Source organism: Anolis sagrei, chromosome 4 (assembly GCF_037176765.1).
Source record: "Anolis sagrei isolate rAnoSag1 chromosome 4, rAnoSag1.mat, whole genome shotgun sequence".
NCBI classification, from domain to species: Eukaryota; Metazoa; Chordata; class Lepidosauria; order Squamata; family Dactyloidae; genus Anolis; species Anolis sagrei.
The window spans coordinates 35,967,418-35,983,810 of record NC_090024.1 but is presented as its reverse complement, the minus strand read 5'-3'; the positions used below and the strand labels follow the sequence as shown (position 1 = coordinate 35,983,810).

The 16,393-nt window shown below is 41.4% G+C and overlaps 1 protein-coding gene across 1 annotated transcript in view; it reads right to left on the bottom strand.

Moving 5' to 3' along the window:
* CALB1 (calbindin 1) overlaps positions 1–10,276 on the bottom strand; it is a 36,697-nt gene extending 26,421 nt beyond the window's left edge. Inside the window, exons 1-2 of the mRNA XM_060775578.2 lie at positions 10,076–10,276; positions 7,456–7,532 (exon numbers count right to left, since the gene is read on the bottom strand). Coding sequence (XP_060631561.1) covers positions 7,456–7,532; positions 10,076–10,157 — 159 coding nt within the window. The 5' untranslated portion in view covers positions 10,158–10,276. The remainder of the gene's footprint in view (positions 1–7,455; positions 7,533–10,075) is intronic.
* Positions 10,277–16,393: the final 6,117 nt, after the last annotated feature.

The following is a 16,393-nucleotide window of genomic DNA, read 5'->3' as shown; positions in this document are numbered from 1 at the left end:
AGCTGACGTAACATTGGAGTTGTATGTTCCCTGTATGTCGCCCCAGTTATTAACCTGGCTGCCTCTCATTAGACTATTTGATGCTTCCGAACCATCTTCAAAGGCAACCCCACGTAGAGAGCATTGCAGCAGTCTATCCTGGATGTAACAAGAGCATGGACAACCATGGCCAAGTCTGACTTCTCAAGGTACAGGCACAGCTGGTGATGCATTGCCCTCCTTAGCCCCATGATCTTGGAGGGCTACTCATTTTATGTCTTTCATCCTTCTTATTATTATTATTATTATTATTATTATTTTATAAGAATGGTTGATAAAATAGGCAAAGGGGGGGATAGAAATTTTCCATTGGCAGTTCATTAATCTCAGCTAAATCCACATCAAAGGCTGGATGAATGGCTTACAAGATTTCTTCAACTCTATGATTCTGACATACTAATTACTATAAAATTTCAGCATAAGTTAAGAATACAGTCCTAAATCCAATTGTTAATTCGATGCTGAATAAACCCACCAAATCAATGGATTTGACACAAATTCTGACATTTAAGTTCTTATTGAAACATCCATTCTAGTTAAATATAAGCCACAAGTTCTCACTTTCATACATTTTCCTAGTAAGTAAACAAAAGAGAGACACAGAATGGGGCAATTGTTAGAGTCCTGAACTGGGATGCTGAGACCAGGGCTCAAATCCCTGCGGGGCCATGGAAACTCAATAGGCGACTTTGTGCAAGTCACACAGGTTCGGCCTCAGAAGAAGACAATGGCAAAAGCTCTGGAAAACATTTTGCAATAGGTTCACCTTAGGATCAGTTTGAAAACACACAATACAAAACAGGCTAAGTTGCCAGACTGTAACTTCTCATTACATTGATAAATGTCACAAACCCATTTTTGTTGATATATGTCCATACTTAGCTATATGGATCCATTCCAACCAATAGGATCTGTCAGTCATGACAAATTTTCATTTATTTCAAAATGTCTGTTGAGATTCAACATCTAGTGTTACTAGGAATGTACAAATCTCAATGTGTCAACATATGAATGTTGACAATCTTCAGCATGTTTCATGAAAAGAGATTTTCCCGTCTTTCAGGCACACTGGTGAATGCTAGCAATGGCATTTAACTGTTGCTAAGGTGTCTTAGAGACTTTTGACGCTTATGAAATCTGCCCATGGTTGTCAATATTCATATAAGAATGTCAACATTGACCAGATTTGTAGACATTTGCAGTGACACAGGTATGCCTCCTATTACTATAAATTTTGTTCCAGAGGAAATTATATTTTTAGAGGTTTAGCTTTTCTTACCAAAAAGAACCCTTTTGTATTTGTATTCTTCTCTTTAGCAAATATACAATATCTCTTTGATATGTTAAAAAGAGGGTAAATTATGTATATAGAATACTTGCTTTTTGCCAACTACATGTTGTTGCTTGTACAGCTTGAGCCTGTTTACTCAGAAGCAAGTCAAACTAATTTTAAAGGTGACTATGTCCAAGTTAGTGTATATAGAATTTCAGCCTTTTGATTGCAATTTGGTGAAAGTAAATCATACTGGACTCATTAGAGATGTACTTTTGAAAAAATCTTGCATGGGGTCAGGATCTAATCTGTGTAGCACTGACTTCAGTGCAATTTCCAAAAATCCACTAGTTAATCTGAATGAAGAATTGAGATTTAAATGAAGTAGAAATAAAAAATACAGTATTCCAAAACATACCTATGTGAAAAAGATTTCTAATAGCAGGCAACCTTCCCGACAACTACGGAAAGCATCTACAGACCTTACCACAGTATTTTCTTCTTCACCATGAATAATGAATCCCTGAATACTACACCGTTTATCACTTACGGTCTATTTAACCATTCTCTGGTGGGTACTTTGAAATATTAGTGTCTTTCTTAATTAACAAATTTGTCCTCATAGCCTGATATAACATTGTTTTGGAAAGGGTAGCAAAGACAGCAAGATGAGGAAAGTGGATTTCTATCGTTTTCTCTGTCATTTAGGAAGCCCCGAAAATGGAGTACGTGTGTCCTAATCTCAGGGGGATTAAATGGGGCATAATGACAATGAATGTGAAACTAATTACCATGGCATAACTGTTAATGTTTAAGAACTAGCTGTTACTAAGCAACTGTGTTCATACACTGTGTTCATTTTCCTGGAAACATGTCAGTCCGACACAAACAACAACTCAGTACAAGTCTTCTTAGGTGAGAACCGTCTTTTCCATACTGAGCCTTCCACCTGTATATTACCAATTTCCATACTGAGACGCTCCAGAGCAATTGTGGGTGCATCTACACTGTAGAATTAGTGCAGTTTGACATCACTTTCTACGGCATTACAGTAGAGAATGAAACCACTTTAAATCCGGTTTCTGCCTCCTGCAGAATTCTGGGGTTTGTAGTTTAGTGAGGCTGTTAAAGGCTCTTTCCTGAAGTACAAAGCTTCTACAGGAGGTAACTACCGGATTTAAAGTGGGTTCATTCTCTAGTGTGATGAGGTCCTTTAACTGCTGAGGCTCAATGCGATGGAATCCTGGAGGTTGTAGTTTGGTGAGATTCTGACACTCTTTGGCAGAGAAGGCTGAAGACCTTGCAAAACTACAACTCCACAGTGATGAGCCAAGGCAATTAAAGTGATGTCAAACTGCATTAATTCTACAGTGTACATGCACCCCGTGGTACAGCTCCCAGCATCCCCAGCCAGTAGTGATACATTTTTATTTTGTTTTAGAATTTAATTGTTAATAAAGTTAGGGGCTGAAAGATAAACTACACAGATTTTTCAGAACTGTTTAAACATATCTTAATCAAATTTACAAAAGTCCATTCCTTTTGTCTGTTGAGAAATACAGCCCAGCAATTCCCTTAAGGGTAACTGCACTTACCCTTAAGGGAACTGTGCTCAGGCTGAACCTGAGTTATATTTAATTGCTTAGTGAAATACAAAAATCTTTGTAAATGTCACAGTGAGAGCAAATCTCAGAGTCAAAGTATAATCCAGGCAAAGATATATGGAGAAATGTCCAGTCATTGAGCTAATTGCTTAGTAAAAAATTGCAGAACTTAATTATAACAGGGGTTCAGTTTTTTTCTTAAGGGGGGGAAAACATAGCCTATAAAATATATGGTGCACACTGTATAAAAGAGTTTGTATCTTTCCCTTTAAGCCTATATACCAGGTTTATGGCAACAACTGAAACAATTTTGATTAAAATTACTTTCTGGCAATAGTTGATGAGAGTATGAAGGTAACAGTTTCAAAACATGGAATCACAGAACAATATTTACCTATCAATTTTGCTGAAATAGATTTAAGCTTATATCATGAAACAGAACTGTGGAAATGTTGACCCTCCAAATATTTCCCCTGGAGTGGCACAGCAGGTTAAACCACTGAGCTGGTGAACTTGCTGACCAAAAGCTCACTGTTCGAATATGGGGAGCAGGGTGAGCTCCTCCTGTTAGCCCAAGCTTCTGCCAACCTAGCAGTTCAAAAACATGCAAATGTGAGTAGATCATTAGATACCACTCTGGTGGGAAGATAACAGCACTCCATGCAGTCATGCCAGCCACATGATCTAGGAGGTGTGTATCGACAACACTGGCTCTTCGGTTTAGAAATGGAGATGAACACCATACCCCAGAGTTGGAGACAACTAGACTTAATGTCAAGGGGAAACCTTTACCTTTACTTTTTCTATTACCCTTGGTGTTCATCAGTGTCCAGGCTGGTTGGAACTGATGCAAATTGGGGTTCAACCGCAATATCTCAATAAAAGGTAAAGGTTTTCACTTGACATTAAGTCTAGTCATGTGTGACTCTAGGGGTGGTGCTCACCTCCATTTCTAAGACGAAGAGCCGGTGTTGTCCATAGATGCCTCCTAGGTCATGTGGCCAGCATGACTGTTACCTTCCTGCCAGAGCAGTACCTATTGATCTCCTCACATTTGCATGTTTTTTAACTGCTAGGTTGGCAGAAGCTGGGGCTAACAGTGAGAGCTCACCTTGCACCTCAGATTTGAACTGCTGACCTTTTGGTCAGCAGGTTCCGCAGCTCAACTAACCTGCTATGCATATCAATATCAATAGCTATTCTCAAAGAGAAGTGGATGTAAATTTTTGAAATGAAATTAAAGACTGGACAGGGAATAAATAATGATAAAACTGCAAGAAGGTGTTTAGAAAATCTGCAATTTACCCCAAAATTCCCTCAAACGAAGGTCATGAAATCTGAAGCTGTTGAAACCCTAGCCAACAGGGCAAGGCAAAAGTGTAATGCAATACACCCTTAACTGGCAGTAAGACCTATTTAATTCATTGGGACTGATTTCTGGGAAGACAAGAATAGGATTGCATTGCAAATGAATGAGAGAGGTACTTGGGGAATGAATGTCCAAGACCACGATTCATTTTAGATTTGAAACTGATTGACTAGCCAAGCTAGAAAGATTTTGAAGATCAAACATGTATAGATGATCCAATGAGAGAAGTGAAGCTTGTTGCTTTTTCCCCACACAGAATTAGCCTTGCACCAAACCAATGCCAATGGAAAAATGAACGGGAACACCTGAGCACATTCCCGAGTACAAGTAGGCATACAGGTAGAATCTATTAAAAGGCATAAATGATACTGTGGGTGGTGCACAGGAATGTGCCTACAGGGATTTATGGATCACTTTCAGAACGCTCCAGTTTTTTAAAAAAAGTAGGAACTTGACACCAATGTGAAACAAGGAAAATTACAATTTTTAAATGCCTCCTTTGCAGTTGAAAACTTAGTTAAAAGACGGAGGGAAATTTAATAGAGCCTACTTCTAAAAATAAATCATGAATCCATGTTTTCTAATTCAGATGATTACAATGACTCATCTTATAGAAGCCTGGGTGGAGGGATCATGGCAAGAGGCATATGAGAGGGATCTGCCATTGCTTGAATTGAAAAAAATAATTCAGATTATTATAGATTTTTTACTGGAATATATATTTCTATCCTTCATAACAATCTTAAATTTCTTTTTATAGCAACATAAAATAAAGTAGTAACTGTATACAGCAGGCATGAGGCAACTTTGTACCTCCAGAGGTTTTGGACTCCAACTCCTACAATTCCTAACAGCTTCAGGCCCTTTCTTTTCCCCCCTCAGCCACTTAAGCAATCCAATTTTCACTTAATCATTTAATTACTTTGTAATCATTATGAAACAACTCAATTATACTTTTTTTCAAACTGAGACCATTTTATAGGAATTTGGTGAATACTTATAGTGGCTTAATTTTTATTTCAGAAGATGCTGAATCTGTCTCACAATTTTAGTCATCTAAGTGTATTTTCATGGCATTTGAAATACATATTATTTATGTGGATTGTTGTGAGTTTTCTGCACTGTATGGCCATGTTCCAGAAGCATTCTCTCCTGACGTTTCGCCTGCATCTATGGCAGGCATCTTCAGAGGTTGTGAGGACTGTTGGAAACTAGGAAAATTGAGTTAATATACATAATATATATCAGACAAGAAACAGTCAGGGCTAGCCAATCACCTCCCAACAAAGGATTCCCCCAGGCACTAGTAAGCCAGATCTTGAAACTGCTAGGCCATTAAATGCTAATCAAGGTGGCCAATTGCAACATTCACACCTTCCTCAAACATACAAGAGTTCTTTCTTCTACCCTGAACATTTCACAGACATATAAACCCCATTTTCCTAGTTTCCAACAGACCTCATATCTGAGGATGACTGCCATAGATGCAGGTGAAACATCAGGAGAGAATGCTTCTGGAACATGGCCATACAGCCCAGAAAACTCACAACAACCTAGTGATTCTGGCCATGAAAGCCTTCGATAATATATTATTTATTTATTTACTACATCTATATGCCACTTTTCTCTCCTCCTCCCCCCCCCCCCTCCGGGAACTCAAAGCAGTTTCCAACATTATAAAGGCAAAAATCAATGCCATACATACACATGAAAACCAAAAGATAATAGAAAGACAATAACGTATAACTATAAGTTAACCTAACCAAATTCAAACTTAAACATAAAAGAACATTTAGACATAAAGCATAAAAATTAAACATCAAAAATGCAATAACATTGAAATTAAAACCCACCGATAAACAACACAATTTAAAAAACAGTTGAGTTGTTGTGAGTTTTCCAAGCTGTATGGCCATGTTCCAGAAGCATCCTCTCCTAACGTTTCCCCTGCATCTATGGCAGGCATCCTCAGAGGTTGTGAGGTCTGAGGATACCCGCCATAGATGCAGGTGAAACATCAAGAGAGAATGCTTCTGGAACATGGCGATACAACCTGGAAAACTCACAACAACCCAGCGATTCTGGCCATGAAAACCTTCGACAATATATTAATAATTGTTTTTAATGTATGTTTTAGTGCAATTCATTACTTTGACAAATGAATCCATTCATTAACAAGACTGTGTTTTATACCACTTTGCAAATGCTGATTCCAATATTTTACTTCATTTAAAAACGTAAACACTGGCTGTCAGTCATATCCCACAGGAGTTCAATTGTGACTAAAAACTTCCAATTGTTTCACCTGGTCAAGTTTTGGGAGGAGTAAAGTTGGCTTTATCCCTATGACTGAACACTCCTTCACTTCTTCCATTCAAATACTAAATCGACGTATTGTCTTTCCTGAACTCTTTGGAGAGCTGTTTTGCCTCCATAGCAGTTCTGGTTCACTCGAAGTCAAAGCAAGATATAGAACTCATCTGCAAATCTGTTTATCAGCCAGCAAGGGGCAGAAATGTATATCAGACTATATATTAGTCACACGTCTATTAAATATTGAATTTTCATTTACATAAGGGGGGGGGGGGAGAGATCTGCAACAGTACAAAAGAGACCTCTGAGAATGCCTGCCATAGATGCAGGCGAAACGTCAGGAGAGAATGCTTCTAGAACTTGGCCATACAGCCTGAAAAACTCACAACAGCACAGTAAGAAAATACCTATTTATTACAATTAATTGTGTCATCAAGGGGCATATGTTTCAGAACCCGGTTATCTTTCAAAGGGTGTTATGATCTAGTACAGAAGTGGAGAGAGAATAAGAGAGCATTAATTAACTAGATTCCATCTCAGATTTCCCAGCGGCACAGCATGAATCTGCCAGATTATCTTTTGCTTTACAGCTGTGCTTCTTAGGATATCTGATACAGGGGATTGACAGTTGTTGTTTTTTTCCAGTTTACTAGGGACCAGCACTGTATTTGCACTCATTGGCTATAATCACTTTTTTCCTTTCCTGGAATCTCTCCAGCTGATGCTTTATGGACCAATGCTGGCCAACCAGTTGCCTTTGGTTACATGATAGGCTTGTGGCCAAACATGGGCAGAAGCTGCCCAGTTAGCAGAGTTCACCATGATTTCTTTAATCCTTATGACAGATTGTAACCTACCAATCCTCCTTTCTTCCGTGCGTCCTGCAACTCCTGGATAAAAGTCAGCAGTTCCTCCCCATCCATGTACCCATTGCCTGCAATGCAAAGTGAGAGAGAGAGAGAGCATGGCTGTTACAGCTAGAAAGGTTTTGACGCTTTCCCTTCCCTGCCCAGAGTTGGGGAGCAAAGCAACCATGCTTTTCAACATGCTTGAGCAGAGTGCAATCCCAACGTAGTGTCATGGTTTGAGTGTCGGACTAGGACTCCAGAGATCAAGGTTAGAGTCCTGCTCAGCCATGGGAACTTTTTTTTTTCATGTCAGGAGTGACTTGAGAAACTGCAAGTTGCTTCTGGTGTGAGAGAATTGGCCATCTGCAAGGACATTGCCCAGTGGAATGTTTTGATGCTTTACCATCCTTATGGGAGGTTTCTCTCATGTTCCCTGCATAGGGAGCTGGAGCTGATAGAGGGAGCTCAACCCACTCTCTCCAGATTCAAACCGCTGCCATGTCGGTCAGCAGTCCTGCCAGCACAGGGGTTTAACCCATTGTGCTACCAGGGGCTGCTACTCACCAGCTGACCTTGGGTGAGTCACACTCTCTCAGCCCCAGAAAATCCCATGACAGGTTCACCTTAGTGTTGACATAACTCAGAAAAGAATAGAAAGCACATAACAGCAAAATATCAAATGCTAAACAAGCCTACTCAGAAGCGTGTCTTGGGGATTACTCTCAGATATGGAGCCTGAGGATTACAGCCAGAATTCTATCCCTTTCCTAAGGAAAATATCAACATTCTGTCTTGCTTCTAGATCAGGCCTGGGCAAACTTGTGCCCTCCGGGGGTTTGGGACTTCAGCTCCCACCATTCCTCGCAATCTCAGACCCCTTCCTTTTCCCCCTCAGCCACTTAAGGTCTGGCTGTTTAAGGCTTTTCAGTGCCAATCAAGGTGCCAATTGCAGCATTCACACCTGCCTCAAACAGACTCAGGGTCCTTCCACTCAGCTCTATATCAAGGCAGAAAATCCCACAATATCTGCTTTGAATTGGGTTATCTGAGTCCACACGCAGATAATGTGGGATATCCTGCCTTGATATTCTGGGATATAAGGCGTTGTGTAAGTGCCCAAACAGTTCTTTCTCCCAACCTGGACTTTCCACAGATATATTAATCTCATTTGCCTAGATTCCAACAGAGCTCTCTATGGGTTGCTGTAGGTTTTTTGGACTATATGGCCATGTTCTAGAAGCTTTCTCTCCTGACATTTTGCCTGCATCTATAGCAGGCATCCTCAGAGGTTGTAAGGTCCTCACAACCTCTGAGGATGCCTGCCACAGATGCAGGTGAAACGTCAGGAGGGAATGCTTCTGGGACATGGCCATATAGCCCGAAAAACCTACAACAACCCAGTGATTCCATCCATGGAATCCTTTGACATAGGTCTCAACCTCTGATGATGCCTGCCAGAGATGCAGATGAAACGTCAGGAAAGAATGCTTCTAGAACATGGCCATATAACCCGAAAAACCTACAACAGCCCAATGATTCCAGCCATGGAAGCCTTCGACAGAGCTCTCAACCTCTGAGGATGCCTGTCAGAGATGGAGGCGAAATATCAGGAGAGAATGCTTCTAGAACATGGCCATATAGCCTGAAAAACCTACAACAACCCAGTGATTCTGGCCATGGAAGCCTTTGACAGAGCTCTCAACCTCTGAGGATGTCTGCCTGAGATGCAGGCGAAACGTCAGGAGAGAATGCCTCTAGAAAATGGCCATATAGCCTGAAAAATCTACAACAACCCAGTGATTCCGGCCACGGAAGCCTTCAACAGAGCTCTCAACCTCTGAGAATGCCTGCCAGAGATGCAGGCAAAATGTCAGGAGAAAATGCTTCTAGAACATGACCATACAACCCGGAAATCTCATAGCAATTCCAGTAATGAAAGCCTTAGGTAACAAAAGTGGTACAGTCTTGCTCTTTTAGATTTAGGTAACGAGAGGACTGCTTCTCAGGCAAGAATCATAGAATCATAAAGTTGGAAGAGACCTCATGGGCCATCCAGTCCAACCCCCTGCCAAGAAAATTGCATTCAGAGCACCCCTGACAGATGGCCACCCAGCCTCTGTTTAAAAGCTTCTAAAGAAGGAGCCTCTGCCACACTCCAGAGCAGAGAGTTCCACTGCTGAACCCAAAGCAGACCCTTCCCGGGTCCAAAAAAAACCCCTTTCAAGACTGTTCCAACTTTCATCAAAAGGCGCACAGAAAAACTACAGGGCAAAGTTTGCCTCTCGCAGGAGAGAAAGGCAGCGAGTCCTTTCTCCGTTTTCCCATCCCTCCCTCCCTCCACCACCCGGGTCAAAAAATGCATCTATCTACACTGGATAGGGATGAATGCAACTTGGCCCCTTTCGCTGCCTTGGCTCAATGCTTGGGAGTCCTGAGAGTCCTCGTTCAGCACTTTTGGGCAGAGAAAATCCTGGATGGACACTGAGAGCACAACTCCTGCGCTTCCTTTGCTCTGAGCCAGGGCAGTTCGAGCGGTGCCCAAAGTGCTGCCAACTCTTCCAGGTGGAGAGAAAGCACCCAAAGTTAGAAGAAGGAAAGGAAGCCCAAAGCCCCCCCAAAGTTTAGTCACCGTCTGAGTCGTAATGACGCCAGATCTCGAAAAACTGGGCGGCAGAGAGCTCCTTCTCTTGGAGGAAAGCCTCGGCGGACATGGCGAGCGCCTCGGAGAGCGAGAGGAGGAAAGGCGGAGGAGGAGGAGGAGAGGTCGCTGTCCGCGGTGCTGATCCGCAGCCCAGGCGAGTCTCCCGGCCTCCCCGGCACAGCTCTTTATGGGGACGCTGCCGCCTCCCCGGCCACGCCCCACGCCCCCTGGCCACGCCCCCTGCTCCCCCGCCCTTCCCCACTCAGAGGAGGAGGAGGAAGAGGAGGAAGGGCAGGGGCGGGAGGGGCCTTTGGGCAGGCTCTCCTCCCCAGGGAGCACCCCCCAGGAAACCCTGTGGAAAGCAGGCAGGGAGGGAGCTCCACTTCCACTCCCCCCCCCAACTCTTCTTTCCATTCCCCTCCCTCCTTGACTGGAAAAGTCAAGGAGGGCATTGCTGGAGGAGACCCAAGAGAGGAGCAAAGTAACACAGCTGGGTTGCTTGGGCACAAGCCTCTCCTCCACACAGTTGCCTTTCCATACATTTGACTTAGAGTCTCACCTCCATCTATCACTCTATCTATCTAAATAAAATGTAATGTTCGTTTGTGGCATTAACAGAACTCAAAAACCACTGGACGAATTGACACCAAATTTGGGCACAAGACACCTAACAACCCAATGTATGTCCTTCACTAAAAAAAATGATTTTGTCATTTGGGAGTTGTAGTTGCTGGGATTTATAGTTCACCTACAATCACAGAGCATTCTGAACCCCACCAACAATATAATTTGACCAAACCTCCCACACAGAACCCCCATGTGGGCCATAGCAATGCGTGGCAGGGAATGGCTAGTATATAAATAAAAATGTAATGTTCATTTGTGGGATTAACATAACTCAAAAACCACTGGACGAACTGACACCAAATTTGGGCACAACACACCTATCAGGCCAACGAGTGTCAATAATAATAATAATAAACTTTCTTTATAACCCACTACCATCTCCCCAAAGGGGACTCGGGGCAGCTAACATGAGGCCAAGCCAAAAACAATACAACATATTAAACACACAATAACAAAATACATCATAACAAAATATGAAATAACAAATACAATCAGCAATATAAAACAGCATAATAAAACCAGACACAGAGAGTGAGCCAAATGTATGAGGTAAAATGTTAAAAAGTTAAAACCCTGGGTGAGATAGGAATGAAAGCACATTTATAAAAACACTGAAAAAACACAACAGAAGCGACTTAAAAAGCCTATACAAGGCATGCACAACACCATATATATATATATATAATTTATTTATTTACTTCTATACCGCTATTCTCAGCCCGGAGGCGACTCACAGCGGTTCACAACACACAGGAAACAACAAAGTTCAATACACCAATATAAAAACAGTTAACAACCTAATCAATACACAGTTAGTACACAAATTACTATAATAACCAATCACTAGCATCTCATCACTAAAAATACGATCCAGATCCATATACATACACAAACACACACATATGCACATATACACAAATATATACACACAAAATATATACACATATAATAATAAATACTAAATAGATAAATAAATAAAACTTTATTTATACCCCACCACCATCTCCCCAAGGGGACTCAGGGCAGCTTACATGAGGCCAAGCCCAACAATCACAACAAAGCAAATATATAGCATAAAACAATATATCAATAAAATATAATGAAAATACAGGGTGCGACAGCATAACTTCCTTTTTTAAAATGCACGCCATTCAGTCGGTTGAAGACATAGTGGAGCGCTAGTGGTCTCATTCGAGAGGCAGGAGTATAAAGTTTTGTCCTGACACCGTTCAGTTGCCATCATGCGTTGGAACAGTGAGGAGCATGCTTTTGCCGTTGAGGCCTACTTTTCGAGTGGATATTCTGTGATCGCAACCCAGCGCGCCTTTCGGATTTGCTTTAATTTAGCCCCATTGGCCCCTGTCCCAGACCGGAAATCAATTGTGACATGGGTCACTACATTCAGACAAACTGCAAGTGCGACAAGACAAAGAACTGGAGTCCCTTGGCACATTGGATCACCTGAGAACATTGAGGCAGTGAGAGCTTCAGTGTTGCGATCACTACAGCGTTCTGCAAGCAAACATGCATTTGCCCTTGGACTTTACGATCATTCTGTGAGGAGAATTCTTCATGATAATCTTCATTTCCATCCTTACAAGATGGCAATTGTTCAGGAACTTTCTAAACGTGACTTCAATTCTTGGAGGAATGCGTGTGAGGTTCTTCTCGAAGTTGTTCCTGAGAATGCTATTGGTTTTTTTTTTAGTGATGAAGCCCATTTTCATTTGTGTGGATCCACCTGTAATAGAAGAAGAGGTGAGAATATACTTGCCTTGGAGGACCAGCCTCCATATAGTTCTTTTTTTTTGGGGGGGGGGAGTGGAATCTCGCTTCTATGAAGGTGGCCAGAGCTCTGTCCTGCATAAGTTGTTTTGCGATCTCCTCTTCATATAGAATCATAGAATTATTGAGTTGGAAGAGACCCCCTGGGCCATCCAGTCCAACCTCCTGCCAAGAAGGAGGAAAATCCCATTCATACCATGGGGGAGAGACCCAAAGTTGCCTTTGGTCTCTTCTCCATGGAGTTGCCCCCACACTGTCTTCCTTTCTATGGATTTGAAAACCTGGATATTCCAGAAAGTCTTTAAGAAGAACTAGCCCCAGGCCCAGTTCCCAAGTAGCCAGATAGCACTTTGTCCTGCACTTCATCCACATGCCCAACCATTTTACAGTTGGTCACAACCATGTATAACCCTGGCCATTGGTCTAGTTCCGCATTTCTCAACCTGGGGGTCGGGAGCCCTTTGGGGAGGGGGTCACGAGGGGGTGTTAGAAGGGTCACCAAAGAGCATCAGAAAAGAGCATTTTCTGTTGGTCATGGGGGTTCTGGATGGGGAGTTTGGTCCAATTCTATTGTTGGTGGGGTTCGGAATGCTCTTTAATTGTAGGAGAACTATAAATCCCAGCAACTACAACTCCCAAATGACAAAATCAATCCCCCTCAACCCCACCAGTATTCAAATTTGAGCATATCGGATATTTGTGCCAAATTTGTTCCAGTGAATGAAAATACATTCTGCATATCAGATATTTACCTCACAATTCATAACAGTCGCAAAATTACAGCTATGAAATAGCAACAAAAATAATTTTATCATAGAGGGTCACCACAACATGAGGAACTGCATCAAGGGATTGTGGCATTAGGAAGGTTGAATCTCTCCTGAAGGAGCTACAATGAAGTGTGTGTGTGTGTGTGTATCCATGCTGTGTCCTTTAGTAGATTTTTTGTATTTATGATTTTTTTAAAGTTGCTGTTTCTTTTGTTTATGAAGTTTAATTAGATTGTGTTATATTGTCGAATGTGTTTATCTTGATGTAATTGTCTGTATGGTTTCTTTCCAGCAATTGAATGTTTGTCTAACATGTAGAAAACTGCCCTGACTCCCATTAGGCGAGATAGGGTGGTATACAAATAAAGTTTATTATAACTTATAAGCAAAACATTTGTTTCACCCTGATTCGTTCCATGACTTTTGGTTATCCATTTATGTATTCAAGTTAGATCTTTCTCAATATGGAAGCCAAGATAGCTTATTCAAGACAGCTAGAACAAAGTGCAACAGAGACTGGCCATTTGTTGGGAATGATTTGATTGTGTATTCCTCCATAGTAGGGGGTTGGACTGGCTGGCCCTTGAGGATCTCCTCTAACTTCCAATTCTATATATGTATGTTAAACATTAAAAAAAAAAACAAGATCACAACATCCAGACTGGATGATAACTGGCAAACAGAGGGAGAAAACTTAGAGGCAGCGACAGATTTTGTATTTCTGGGCACGAAGATTACTGCAGACTGCAGCCAGGAAATCAGAAGACATTTACTTCTTGGGAGGAGAGCAATGATCAATCTCAATAAAATAGTGAAGAATAGAGACATCACATTGGCAACTAAGATCTGCATAGCTAAAGCAATGGTATTCCCTGTAGTAACCTATGGCTGTGAGAGCTGGACCATAAGGAAGACTGAGCAAAGGAAGATAGACACTTTTGAACTGTGATGCTGGAGGAAAATTCTGAGAGTGCCTTGGACCACAAGAAGATCAAACCAGTCCATACGCCAGGAAATAAAGCTCAAGTGCTCACTGGAGGGAAGGATATTAGAGGCAAAGATGAAGTACTGTGGCCACATAATGAGAAGACAGGAAAGCTTGGAGAAGACAATGATGCCGGGGGAAATGGAAGGCAAAAGGAAGAGGAGCCAACCAAGGGCAAGATGGATGGATATTATCCTTGAAGTGACTGGCTTGGCCTTGAAGGAGCTGGGGTGGGAGCTCTGTCGTGGGCTTGTCCATGAGGTCACAAAGAGTCGGAAGCGACTGAACAAATAAATAACAACAATGAAAAGAATGTATAATATAAACTTCTTTTTAAAAAATAAACAGTTTTACTAAAATTTAATTTAAAATATAATAAAATGAAAGCACAGTATGCCCTCTTTAAAAGCCCTCTTGATAACCTCAACCAACATGGTTGGATCTTAAACTTTTATGATATCCTCTACTGACAAAGCTCATGGAACAAAATGAAACCAGTTGTACAACCAAAATAAATCACACTCCTGCAGACACGTTTTCTCTAAGGAGTGCAGTAGTTCTTTCCAACTATTTGTTTTCTTTAGTTCCTACCACAATACGTCTGTGATAATGATGTCCCAAACAGAGTTATAATAAAGTTGAATGAAAACAAGATTGACTAAGTAATCTATATGTCTAATAAAGAAATTCTGTACTCATGGATATAATCTGTCTACATTGTTGTGCAAGGGTTTTTTCCATTCTTCATTATCATGACTTCCACCGATCCTATGATACAAAGACTTAGCACTTTCAAAGGTGAGCATGTTAGGCAGCCTTCTAGTAGAATCTTCCATTTTCCTCCTTTTCTACTACTCGGTTTTTTAAATTCTTGCCAAAATTAGCTGGCTTTAAAATACTTGATGTCTCCAGTCATGTGTGTTGATTAGATCTGGACAATGAATAATTCAATTCTAGAGGCTGGTGATACAAGAATATGCTCCACCGATTGATGAAAAACGATGCTGGAGGATGTGGAAAAGTAGCATTAATGAAAAGAGACAAATTGTTTCAGAAAATAACTTGATGAACTCCATGCCTGGGATACTCACATACTGGTGAACCTCCACGTGAACAGTTACTAAATCACTGTTGATCAGGCCTGGGCAAACTTCAGCCCTCTGGGTGTTTTGGACTCCAACTCCACCATTCCTAACAGCCTCAGGCCCTTTCTTTTCCCCCCTCAGCCGCTTAAGCCTGAGGCTGTTAAGAATGGTGGGAGTTGGAGTCCAAAACACCCGGAGGGCCAAAGTTTGCCCATGCCTGCTGGAGATGCTACTTTGGTGCTTTACCTATCCCATACTTTTTATTCCCAATTATTTCTAGTAACTCTGACTAATGCCTACATACAAATTAAGGAACAATTTAATGCATATTAGCTAACTTTTAAGGTACTTTTTAAAAAGTTCTCACAGTTAAAAATGGATCTGATTTCCTAGTCCCACCTTCTCAGTGCCTATCAGTAGCAGCACTGATTTCTAATGTGTTACTTGTCATAAATATGGAACCAGGAGAAGGGAGCTATTTCAGGTTGATTAATACAGAACTGAAGGCACATTCTCATGCATCCCACCGCAAAATAATTTATGAAAAATCAAGGCTCATAAATCCCCATGTTGTGACATCTTCCATAAAAATGGACACGACTTTATTCAAAATTAAGGACTGAAAATATTACAGGCTAAAATCACTACAACTACAAGGAATTTTGTTTTATGTTTGCAGTTATTCCAGAACTGAATGGTACTGAGGGAGAGATAGGCTCATTTTTTTCAAAATCTGCATCAACTTTGGATACTTCCCCAGGCCAGTTTTGGGTTGATAATTAAGAAAAATAAGGCCTCAAGAGAAAGGGTGACAGACTAGGTTTTCAATCCATTGCTGGTTCTCATAGAGGCACAGAGATAGAAGGGAAACTCACCATCAGCTGTTTTTCCATTGCCTGGGAGAAGGACATGCTGGCAAAGGAAAAGTGTAATCAAGTTTGGCAGAAGGCTTTCTGGGACCAATCAGTGTACTTTAAAGGCAGCAGAAAGTTAAAGGGGTGAAAGGAGGCACTGGAAGGTGAGCAAGAATGACAGAATTGGCATTTCCATCATT